This window comes from Zosterops lateralis, assembly GCF_965231275.1.
Source record: "Zosterops lateralis genome assembly, chromosome: 28".
Taxonomy (NCBI): Eukaryota; Metazoa; Chordata; class Aves; order Passeriformes; family Zosteropidae; genus Zosterops; species Zosterops lateralis.
The window spans coordinates 5,474,807-5,486,471 of NC_139788.1; the positions used below are offsets into that span (position 1 = coordinate 5,474,807).

Below are 11,665 nucleotides of genomic sequence, written 5' to 3' on the forward strand. Positions count from 1 at the left end.
AGGCCACCACTCTGCTACCTCTTTCCCACATCAGGTGGGAGAAGCTGGTGGTGCAGGGACAGGGCAGGGCTGAGGCTGCAGCAGGGCTTGTGCTGATCCTTTGCTTCCCATCCAAGGCCAGTAAGAACAACAGACAAGCATAAAACCCAGTGCTCTGGCTGACTTTCATTTTAAGAAAGTATTCAGAAGTATTTTTTGAAGAAAGCGGTGCATTCCCTGCAGCAGGTATTAAACCAACCAGGTGCACAGCACTAGGCTTCAATGGCTAGAGTTGTAACAAGCTCAAGTTACTCGACCAGAAAATCAAACCTCAAACCCCAGGAACCTCAGGGAGGGCTTTCAGGCAGGAAACTCTCAGCAAAAAGGTATTTGGCTCTTTGTCAGGAGCTGGGGATTTTCTCAGCCTCTGGCTCGTGCACCTTTGTACAGTCAGGTGTGCACTGGAGGGGAGAGGTGCTCCTGCTGTCACTCTCCCTGGGTCACACATGCGCAAGGCTCCCAGCAGCTGTGAGCTCAGAGCCCAGGGAAGGCAGGACAGGAGCTCTGCTCTGTTACTGAGCAACAAATCCAGCCTGGCCCGGCAAGAAAGAATTCAGCTCTCCTCAAAGGTGATTCACCTGCACATGAGCAGCAGCCTGCTCTCGCAGCCCAGCCTGCAGACTTATTCATGCAGCCATTTCTGATCGTCCTGGCTGGAGTTTCAGTGGTTGGTAAGTCCTGAGCTCTCCTCTGCTGTCGCTGATTGTGGTGTTTCTGTTGGATCCTGGGGTCTGGACTTCAATCCTGTTTCCTGAATTATCACCTGGAGAATGAGCTGTTGTCTGAGTTCTCTTCTGTGTCGATCTCTCCTTGTAGTAACTCCCATATGTGGCTGGTATGCTCAGCACTTGAGGGATTAGTAGGGAGAGGAAAGGAGATTCCTTCACTTCCAAGGGTTTGTCACTGTGCTACAACCCAAATCCTACAGGAGTGAAGGATATTCCTTGGTATCAGGGGGCTTTGGATCAGTCTGCTTGTGTCTTAAGCAAAGGCACAAATGAATACAAGAACAGTCCTGATTTTGAAAGAGGTACAAACAAATAATGTAATCTTAAAATGAGGGAGTCATCATAGAGTGGTTGGGTTGGAAGGGAGTTAAAGCTCATCTCATCCCACCCCTGCCATGGGCAGGGACACCTTCCACTGTCACAGGTTACTCCGAGCCCTGTCCAACCTGGCTTTGGACACTTCCAGAGATGGGGCAGCCACAACCTCTCTGGGCACCCCATGCCAGAGCCTCCCCCCCTTCCCAGGGAACAATTTTTTCCCTGATATCTAATCGAGATCTACCCTCTAAAAGCCATGTAATCCTACTCCAGATGTGACAGGCTCGCTGCTATGTGAATGAAGGATAAACTTGCTCTTTCCAGACACCAGCTTTTCAGCACTGTCATTCATTTGCTCCTGGCTGGGATCCTACCCTGTGAAACTCCTCAGCCCAAGGGACTGTCACACCGTGAAATATCCTGGTTTTCCCCTGCCCACACTTGACCGTGCTTGTGTTATGCTGCTTTGCATAGCAGTGTTCCAGCATGGATAAATGTGGGAAGACAGAGATTTCCTACTCCTGATAAGATGGAGGTATTTGTGACTCAGTTTTCAGGGTGCTCAGACAGGGAATCCCACTCCTTCATACCCACCGTGCTACCTCCTGCTGAGGCTGGAATGAGCAAAGGCAAATGTGGAGCTGCAGATGAAATAAGGACAAAATCTGGAGCAGCCAGCAGCCCGTTTCTGACCCACTTCCCTGCCTGAATGCCACACACAAGCCTGGAAGGGATCTGTGCCTTTCTGCCTGACCCTGCTCCATTCAGCCAGCGAGTCTGAACTGCTCACACTCAGTTCTGGTCAATGGGGGGAAAGCTTGGAGCGAGGATCCAGGTGGGATTTAGTCTCTGTTCCACATGATCTTGTCCAAGTCATCCCCATCCCAGTGCTCAGTTTGCCCAGCTGTGCTATTTTCATTTGCTCACCTCACTTTTTCACGAGGGGTCTCATTGTTCACTGCAGGCTGAAGCCCTCACATGCCCCAGGTGTTCATCAGTGCCACAAATCAAGAGCGGAATAATTTACAAATGATGCACCTTCGAGGGTCTGCCTATAATTTGAATTCAGAGTTTATAAATCCTGAAGTTAGAAACTCTTGTTTATCAGCCTTGGGAAAATGTTACACTCTGTTTTCTGGTGATAAGAGAGAGACAAAATCCTTGAGGACTTTTCTGCAGCACCTCAGAGTCAATTTGCTGCAGGGGCCCAGGATGGGATCCTGCAGTCCAGGGAAGTGTTGGCAGGGGCAGGGGACATTCCTGCCCCCCAAAGGCAGAGGTGCTCTCCGCAGGGAAGAGGAGCAGGGTCAGAAAGCAGGGAGCTGGCTGAGTTGTTTCTTGTCACCCTGGCACACCCAGGCCAGAGTCCAGACATCGGGTGTCGCTCCGTACAGGAAGTTTCCATCCAATAAAACACGGAGCATGAGAGGAGAACGGAGCCACATCTTCAGGGAGGTGACACTGAGCTCTGCATGTCACTTCCCTGAGCAGGGACAGAAAGCAGAGAGATGATTCTGGGCTTGAAAACAGGTTATTGGTTTTACTTTACCACCCATTTAGCGGCTCTTAAAGAAACCCAACTAGAATTCAAGGATTCTGTTTCTGACTCGAGTTGTTGAGGCTTCTCTGTATGAATTCTTGACTTACATTTCTGTGGGATGAGTCAGCTGTCTGCAAGAGTGTGATGTGAACACAGTTTGAAGTCTTCTGCTCAAGCTCCTTCTTTTCAACCCAGCTTTAGCAAAATACCACAGGATCCTTTTTTATCTGAGGGCTGAGATGTCAGAAAATGCTTTTTAATACCAGTTTCTCTGCTCCTTCAGGCATTGTGACTACAGAGAGACCATCATGTCTGAAACGTGCAGCATTTTCTTCCACAAACTTTGAGAACATCCTGACGTGGGAAACAGAGGCAGATATTCCTCCTGGCACTGTGTTTGATGTGCAATACAAACAGTATGTGAAGTTTGTTTCTGTTGGGCTGTTTTCAGGGGTCTCAGACAGAGAAGAGGCCAAGACAGAAAAGTTGATTTTGCTGTTTCTCCTGTCTGCATTATGGTTCTGCTCAGAGGAGAACTCAGTGAAGGACAGGATTATTCAAAGTGGGAGATGATGCTCATTTAAGCAGATATTTTACACCTTGGGTTGCTTTACTCCATTATTGAGCTACTCTTGCTTTCAGCAACTTCCTTTTCTCTATTCTGTTTTCCTCCAGTCCTGTTCAACCAAACCAACCCAAACCCTTATTTTGCCCTCAGGTATGGGGAGAAATCCTGGCTCACCAAGCGTGAGTGCCAGAGCATCACCCAGCTCTTCTGCAACCTCAGCCAAGAGACAGAGAACTTCACAGAGCATTTCTACGGGCGAGTGAGGGCCAGGGGCTGCTCCCCAAGCTGGGTGCGCTCTGAGAGGTTCGAGCCCCGCAAAGAGAGTAGGTACCACTGCAGCCACCAAATCCTCCCTCCTGGCACCTCCAGGGCAGCTTTTCCTCACAGGAGGTTTGGTATTTTGGGCAAGGAGGTAAATGAGAAATGGACAGAGCCTCAGCTGAGATCTGACCCTAAAGTGGAATCAAAGGAGAAAGGAAAAGCCAGGTGTGATAGAAGGGAGAGCTGTTGGTGAGAGACATAAAGAAATGAGTGAGGGATATGATGGGTAACCTGAAGACAGTGAGTCCCAGGAGCTGCGCAATGGAACATTAGGACAAGCATCCATTCCAGTGGATACTTCATGTCCCAACCCCAAAGTGAGCCCTACTGCAGGCACAACACAGCTTTTGGGGGCCTTATTGGCTCTGTGGCTAAAATTTCCCCACTGAAAAATCATCAAGAATAATTTCAGGTGGCATCAGCAGCCAATGGTTGTGAAGAGCCTTTAGGCTTTTGTACCCCAAAACCTGTGAAAATTTGGATTAAAGCCCTTTTCAGTGCTGGGTATAGCATGTGCTTGTCACCAGAGATAAGTGCAGGCACAAAAACTCTGTAAATCTGGTGTAGGATGGGAATTGGGATTTAGGCAGCTTTACCCAAGTGCCTGTGGTGGGATTTCACCCCTCACACACACATGAAGGAGGATATCCTGCACAGGGACAGGGAACATGGAGCTGGAAAAGCCTGGGATGAGAATTCCTGGGAACAAACACTGTCCAATGCTACAGAACCCAAAACCACTTCTGTCTCCAGTGGCCTGACTTCTGCCATGCTCAGACAGCTCAGACACCTTTTTGTATTAACAGAAACAACAAATTCAGTGAGTCTGGGGTGTATTTCAGGTATCAGATGATAGAACACAGCTGACACTGCCTGTCCTGCCTTTCCCAGCCATTATAGGGGCACCACAAGTGGAACACATTCCCTATGTGCGCTCCATAAAGTTCCTGATCCGGCCCCCCTTTACCCCCCTGCGGGGTGAGGATGATGAGCAGCTCACTGTGGAGGACATTTACAGCAAATTCGGGGCTGTGGATTATCACCTGACAATATTCAACCAGAGGACACACCAGCAGGTAAAGCACAACCTCAGGCACTGGGATGCTGTAAATCCCATTTCAGATGAGCTGGAGAAGGATCTCAGTTTGCACAGGATGGGGGAGATTTCTGATGTGCAAGGGAAAGTCTTGAGGTCTTTGACTCTCAGGACAACAGGAACTTCAAGATTTTTTCTTAAATTCTGGGGGAAAAAAGGACTTTCCAAGAGTATTGTGTAAGTAACAAAAAGTAAAACCATTGGTGACTAAAAATTACTTAAGTAGCCCCAGTCTTAAAAAACTGAAATGCAAAATTAAATACAGAAATAACAGAAAACAAAATTATATATATATGATCCAGAAAAAAATCGGAATTCCATACATACAGATTATTTAGAGCCCTGTAAGACCTCATTAGTAAATAATATTTTATGCTGAATTTTGCAATCTGAATTGAAGAAAATTTAATCTTCCCCAAATACAGATTTTACTTTTCTTTTCAACAGTGGACAAAGAATGAGCACAGCAAAGAATTTGAAGTTTCCAACTTGGACCCAGACACTGAATACAATGGGACAGTTTATATCTGTCTGCTGCAGAGAAGGAGCAAACCTCAAGTGTTTTGGGTGAAAACACTGGCAGGTGAGGCTGTAAACTCTGCTGAAAGCTGAAAAGTCCAGCTGGGATACTGGACACACAAAATGCATTGATTTTCAGCACAGAACATTTTAATAACTTAAAAATTCATTCCTATGAGACTAAACCTGTGACATCACCTAGCTAATTGTGACATTTTTCTAATCCATCTCTTTTTCCACTTGTTCTTTCCCCAGACAAGACATGGATTCTGTACTGTTTAGTGGCCCTGGCCTTCTGTGCCGGGCTGGTTTTTGCTGCCAGCGCTTATGTGATCTACAAATACATCAAACAGCGCAGTGCCCAGCCCAGGGCCTTGGTGAGTGTCCTGCAGCCACTGCAGCTCAGTTTGAAAATCACACAACCATCACTGCCTGAGGCTGGAAGGACCTAAAAGATCATTTAGTCCATGTCTTGCTATGGGGTCCACACCTGCCACTGCCCCAGGTGGCTCCAAGCCCTGTCCAGCCTGGCCTTGGACACTGCCAGGGATCCAGGGGCAGCCACAGCTGCTCTGTGCCAGGGCCTCAGCACCCTCTGAGTAAAGTGTTCACCCCAATATCCAGTCTAAACCCACTCTTCTTCATTTAAACGGTTAATGAGCTTGGTCTAGGCAATCACTGCAGATTACTGATACTTCAGGGTACTCATAACCCAAACTGAGCCCCTCCTAAACCCCCAGTTCCCCTTGAAACCCTGGCATTCTCACCTATCCCTCATCTTCCACAGCAAAAATTAGGTTTTCATGCTAATGAGCTCAAGGATTTTCATGCTATTTCCATGCTGCAGGGCTTCGGCCAAATCTTGCGAAAGTGAAAGCAGGAGATTTTCTTCCTCATATTTCAGGACTGCTCAGTTGAAACACAATGAGAAGTGTCTGTATTCCTGTGAACGGTCATTCTCCAGAAAAAAAAATAAATAAAATAAAATAAAAGCAGAGTTCTTTTGTCAGCAGAGCAGATCCCTGGTGGCTGTTACTGGCTCTTACTGATACTTCTCCAAAGAAAATGTTGGAATAACTACAGCAGACCTTCAAGGTCACAGCTTCTTGTTAATAACTTGTGCTTTTTTATCTCCTCCACCAGGACTTCAGAGGGCTTTCATCGTTCCAGCCTCTCACGCTGACAGTGGAGCACATCATAAAGCCCCTCAGTTTATCCAAACCTTCCCTTTTCATCCCTGAAGTGCAGCTGGCCCAGATGAGCCAACATTTGGACTGGACCCTGGAGCCACCACGGCCTTTCTGTGCCTACCAGCAGCAGGCGGATGTTCCAACATTCCAGCTGCCCCCTCGGCCATCCCAGGTGGAAATGGCAGCTCTGAGCTCTTACGCTCCCCAGACGGCTGAGCAGGGAATTCCTGCGGCCACAGGCGGCAGCAGCCTGCCCCTCACCTACGGCATGTGTGTGGACGGCACAGACCACGCCGAGCGGAGCTCACAGCCCCACCAAAGCCTGAAGGAAGTTTCTCCAGATTGTTCTGTGGATGGAAAGCTCCGAACCCAGGGGCTGGGAAAGAGCTGCAGCCACTGGGATTACAAAGAGCAGCAGCCAAAGGTGACCCCGTGGAAGAGCAGAGACAGACTGGAGTCGGTAGTGCTCCAGGGGAGTCCTGGGCAGAGCCAGCTGCTGCTGCACAGTGAGGGGCTGGAGGATGCAGACTGCGTGTCCCAGCTGTCCCTGTCTTTGCTGGAACAGGGAGGATGCTACAGACAACAGGCAGAGCTGCCCCTGCTGCTGCCTGCAGGGAAAGCTGCCCCAGACTATGATCCAGAGGAGGAGCTGCTGGCACCTCTGTCGGCAGCCCTGCTTCTCTCAGTCCGGACTGGGAACGACTATCCCGGAGAGAACCACGAGGAGCAGTGGATGCTGCCAGAGCCATCCCCACATCCTGCAAACAAAGTGCAGCTCCCAGAGACTGCGGCCACGGAAATGTTCCCAGCAGCAAAGGAGCTGAGCTGCACAGAACTGAGCGTGTCCCCAGACAGCAGGGACACGGGCACTCCTCTCACCATGTTATTCAAAGATTTGGACTTGAAAGTGCAGTGGGATGAGGAGGATAGCACAGAATTTTATTAGGATGACTTAATGGTATTAGAATCCAGCTGATGTTTTCTTGCATGAAACAGAAGCAATGCAAAACCACAGCTGATCCTTGCTGTATTAACACAGCTCAGGGCTGTCAGACTGTTCCATCGTGGAGTTTGGTGCCTTTTTTCATAGAATTACTCCTTGTTACAGTGCAATACTGTACCTTTGCACTTAGCCAACAGGTCTTTATTTCTTGCATATTCTCAAATTTATTATGAATCGGATTACTTTAAAAGATCACTTAAGATTCAGTTTCCAATCCCAGATTCAGTTTACTGAAAACTTAGCAAAATTCACAATAGAAACTGTGTTTGCTGTCCACCAATACCAAAGATTGAGGGCTAAGATGTACCCTCCCTTTGAAGAAATTCATGTATGCAAACCTAGAAGTATTTAATGTACCACAGTACAGTCAAAGAAGTAAATAGTTATTGGTGTTCTACTTGGGAAAGAGCATTCCACTTCCCTTTAATGGACTTTGCCTTTAAAGGAGTCCTTGAAAGCTACTGATGCAGCAGTTCTGTGCAATATGTCCCTGTTCCCTGTGGTTTTTAATACTTGTACAAAGATAAAGCCTTTTTTAATACCTGTACAAAGATAAAGCCTTTTTCATCTCTGCAACAGATTAATGCAGCCTTGGCCCAGTTCTGAGATTTCTCAGCTGCTGCTCCTTTCTTTCTCTGCAGCAGTCACACATTCCCTTCCTCCCCTGAGGTCCCCAGGGATGAAACCCCTGCAATCACATTCCAGGCAGGCAGGGATATGAGGATTTGCAGCCCTTCCAGTTCAACCCTCAATCTCAATTTATCCCAATCCATGCACTCAGTAATCCACAAAGGAGACAGAAAGGTCTGGAGCTCTTCCTCCCACCCCTCACTGCCCATGAGGAACCTGCTCCATGTTCCTGCCACATCCTCCAGAGCTGCCATGACCATTTTTTAGGAGTCAAAATCCTTGGAGCACTTGGACCTCCACCAAAAGCAAACTAAATTCTAATTCAGGGGGGAGAGGAGGTGATTATTTTTCATTCAGAGGAAGGCACAGTTTAGCCTGTTCATTTCCACTGCTGTGGTAAAAAAATGTGTCTGAGGATATCAGTTTTAGAGAAGTGAAAGAATTTACAGGAATAAACAAGGTTTGACTGGTATGGGGAAGTGTTTACTCAAAGATACCAATGCTCACCAGAGGTAAAATTCAGCTGTTCCCACTCCAAGTGCACTTGGGGGTTTTCTCAGCCCAGGAAAGCTGAAGCTAAAGGCTAAATTCCACTTGTTTTGGGGTAATTTTGCAAATGAGCCATAGGCTCATGAAGTGAAGATTTTTTGATGATTCAACCCAGGATTAAAGGAATAGTCTTAGAAACTTTACAGGCCAAGGTTCAGCTTGGAGCTCGAGCACCAACAACTGATGAAGGACCACAGCCCTGAGAGGCCAAAAGGTCAAAATTCCAAGTGTGGTGAAGAAGTGTCAGGGTATCAAAGACTGAAATACGTGCATGGCTTGGGCAGTGACCAGCAGGACATTTCCAGGGAGTTCCCTCCATACCACTCACTCCCAAAAGGGTTTGTGGAATGTCCTTTGATCTGTTCTCTGTATTCATGTGCCCCAAAAAACAACACACAGACAAATGCTGCAGCTCCTGGAGTTGTTCCCAAAGACTGGGAGACCCCAGGAATAACTTTTTTTTTTTCCACTAAAGCCCCCTGGAGAGGCATTTAAAGCCAGTGATGCCAATTACCTTATTCAGAGTTGCCTGTGGGCTGCATATCTTGTGTCAACATCATTCCCAGTGATGCTGCCCAGGGAATAATCAAATGCCACAATGTCAACATTTTGGATTGTGTTGTAAAACACAATCCCCAGCACAGGATGAGGATGGGCAGAGATGTGTGGAAGGGATGGGGGAGAGCATTTGAATCTGCTGCTAGAATTATATAAAGTTATGCTATTTTTTATTTTAAAAGCCTTTCCAGATCCCTCTGCAGAACCCCTGCCACTGGGTCTGTTCATGCCCAGACTGTAATAAATGTGTCACTGTGCTGGAGGGGAGGTGGGAACTCAGGAAAGTCTGGGAATGGGTTTTTAGATGGTGCCTAAAGATGCAAAGTGTCTCCGAGCTGGGACATCCACCTCTCCTTCAGGCCCTCAAATACCTTCAGGGCTGCATTACTCTCGACTGAACAAAAGGCAGGGATGATTCCAGCCCCATCCCATCCTGTCTGTTCCACCCTCCCAGCAGCTGTAATGCCCAGGGATCACAGGCAGGAGAGCCCTGTCCTAGGAGGGACTGACTGCAATATCCTCAACTTCCTGCTCTCGTCATGGCTTAGTCAATATTGATCTTTGAGGCCTGGATCTTCTGAGCAGAGGGAGATTGATTCTTGTCTCATGAGTCACCTCCTAAATTTAACACATAGATAATTTTCCTCTTTGGAAAAGCTTGGAAAGAAATGTTGATGCTGTTGAATTTTACTGGAGTGAGGAACACGCCATCCCTGCTGACCTCACTGTCTTCCTCTGTTCACAACCAAACGGATCCACTTGTGTCAAACAGCTGCTCCAGGACCTCCCTATGTCCATCTCCTTCTGCGGAGGAACATTTCCAGATAAACAGCAGGATTTCAACATTGTTCCAAAGATTTTCCCATGCAAGCCATCTGTGCCTAACAAAGCTCTCCTCCTGCAGTCATCCTGGCTGCTCCAGGTAACAGTTCTGATGGCTCTGGACAGTAAAAGCTGGAGGTGCCTTGCCCTAAGGAGTTTGTGTCCCCAGTAGATGTCACACCAATGACAGGTAAGCGCTGCAGTTCAGTTGTCACAGGGACACCAGAGGAGCAGGTGGCAGCTGTAACCCTAGAGCACAGCATTGCTCTTTGTCTTCTCAGCTAAATCTGGGAGCTGACACTTGCTCACACCCTGAGCAGCCCTGCTGGAAGCTCAGCAGGATGAACACTCTGCAAGCCAAGGATCCCCTTCTCCTTCCCTGTTTGTTCCTTTCTGTTGGCACTGGAGGGTGTTTGAACACCATGAAAAATCAGTGATGAGTTTTTAACAAGTTCTGTGAAGAAAATCTTACACAAGGGACAAAAGGAAAGCTCCAGATTCTGGAGACTGAAAGGGACTACAGGGATCAAGTTCAAGCCCTGGCCCTGCCCAGACGCCCCCAACAATCCCACCCTGGGCATCCCTGGAGCTCTGTCCAAGCTCTCCTGAAGCTCTGGCAGCCTCGGGGCCATGCCCATTCCCTGGGGAGCCTGGGCAGTGCCCAGCATCCTCTGGGGGAAGAACTTTTCCCTGAATTCCATCCCAACCCTCTCCTGACACAGCCTGAGTCCTGCTCAGAGACACCAGAGATCAGTGCCTGCCCCTCTATATAAAAGAAATTTTATAACAGAGGGTTGATGTGACAAAATGAATGAAATTATTAATTTTAAGCAGAATAGATTATAATTACACATTACTTCTCATAATACAAAATTCAGGGAAACGCTCAAGTGGCCATGGATTCAAAATCAATGAAAGAGAAGTTTCCCTTCCCTTTGACAGCTCAGCTCACACCAAAGCGCTTTGGACATCCAGCCCAGTCCTTCCTGTTCATTGATTCCTAGGAATGTCACAAACAGCCACTAAATGAAATTCACAGATGGAAGTCCTGGGAGTTTTGGTGCTGGTCCTGCTGGGTTTCTTCTTTGTTTGGATGGTGAAGCAAACAAGGTTCCTAGAAATGGCTCCTACCAGTACTGCACCAGATTTGATGGTGGAATTCATTCCCACAGGGCCTTCTGACACCACAGGAAACACCACCTGCTCCTCACATTGCTGGGAAGGGTTTTCCCTGAATGCTGGAACTGCAAGACCACCTCGAATAAATGGGAAATCAGCAATCACTGTTCTCTGACCCTGCCCCGAACTCTCAGACACCACCATGGGCTCCTGGATACACAAAGCTCACCTGCCCTGAGGCACCAAGCCTTTGCTGGGAAAAGGAAATAAAACCATCAGACCCCACCAAAACCTGACAGCTGCTGGAGCTCCTGGTGTAATCAGACACTGGCGGGATTTGCCTGGAGTTGACATTGACTAAAGAGATGTCAAAGCAAATTATGTCACTCTGTCAGGCAGCAATGGCAAGGTTACCCCAAGGGACATTCCTGGCCAGGGTTAAAATCCTCATAATTCAGTTTAGATGCTTTGTGAGCTTCTATCCTAGAAGAGCAGAGCACAAGGATTTTTGGAGGCAGCTGTCCCTCCTGCCATCATTTGGCAGATGTGGGAGGGTGCTGGGTTGGCACTGCAGTGAGAAGTGAGTGTCCCCAGCTGGGCCATCCCCATTGTCCGGGGAGGGCCTGGCAGGGGCTATATTTGACTGCAGGATGGGCACTCCAACA

General features: G+C 48.0%; 1 protein-coding gene across 1 annotated transcript; it reads left to right on the top strand.

Annotated features, from left to right (window-relative positions):
- The first annotated feature begins 446 nt into the window (after positions 1–446).
- On the top strand, positions 447–7,832 carry IL22RA1 (interleukin 22 receptor subunit alpha 1). The gene is made up of 7 exons (XM_083879673.1): positions 447–710; positions 2,909–3,041; positions 3,344–3,516; positions 4,406–4,590; positions 5,058–5,193; positions 5,385–5,506; positions 6,273–7,832. Exons 1-7 carry the CDS (start codon positions 668–670, stop codon positions 7,263–7,265), a joined length of 1,785 nt encoding a protein of 594 aa, XP_083735799.1. The 5' UTR covers positions 447–667; the 3' UTR covers positions 7,266–7,832.
- The last annotated feature ends 3,833 nt before the right edge of the window (positions 7,833–11,665 follow it).

What these genes read in the sequence shown, in the direction of transcription:
- IL22RA1 (XM_083879673.1), top strand. Translation starts at nt 668, where the DNA reads ATGCAGCCATTTCTGATCGTCCTGGCTGGAGTTTCAGTGGTTG. An exon ending in GTTCGAGCCCCGCAAAGAGA is followed by an intron (nt 3,517 to 4,405) that starts GTAGGTACCACT and finishes TGCCTTTCCCAG; the next exon opens with CCATTATAGGGGCACCACAA. An exon ending in TTGGGTGAAAACACTGGCAG is followed by an intron (nt 5,194 to 5,384) that starts GTGAGGCTGTAA and finishes TTCTTTCCCCAG; the next exon opens with ACAAGACATGGATTCTGTAC.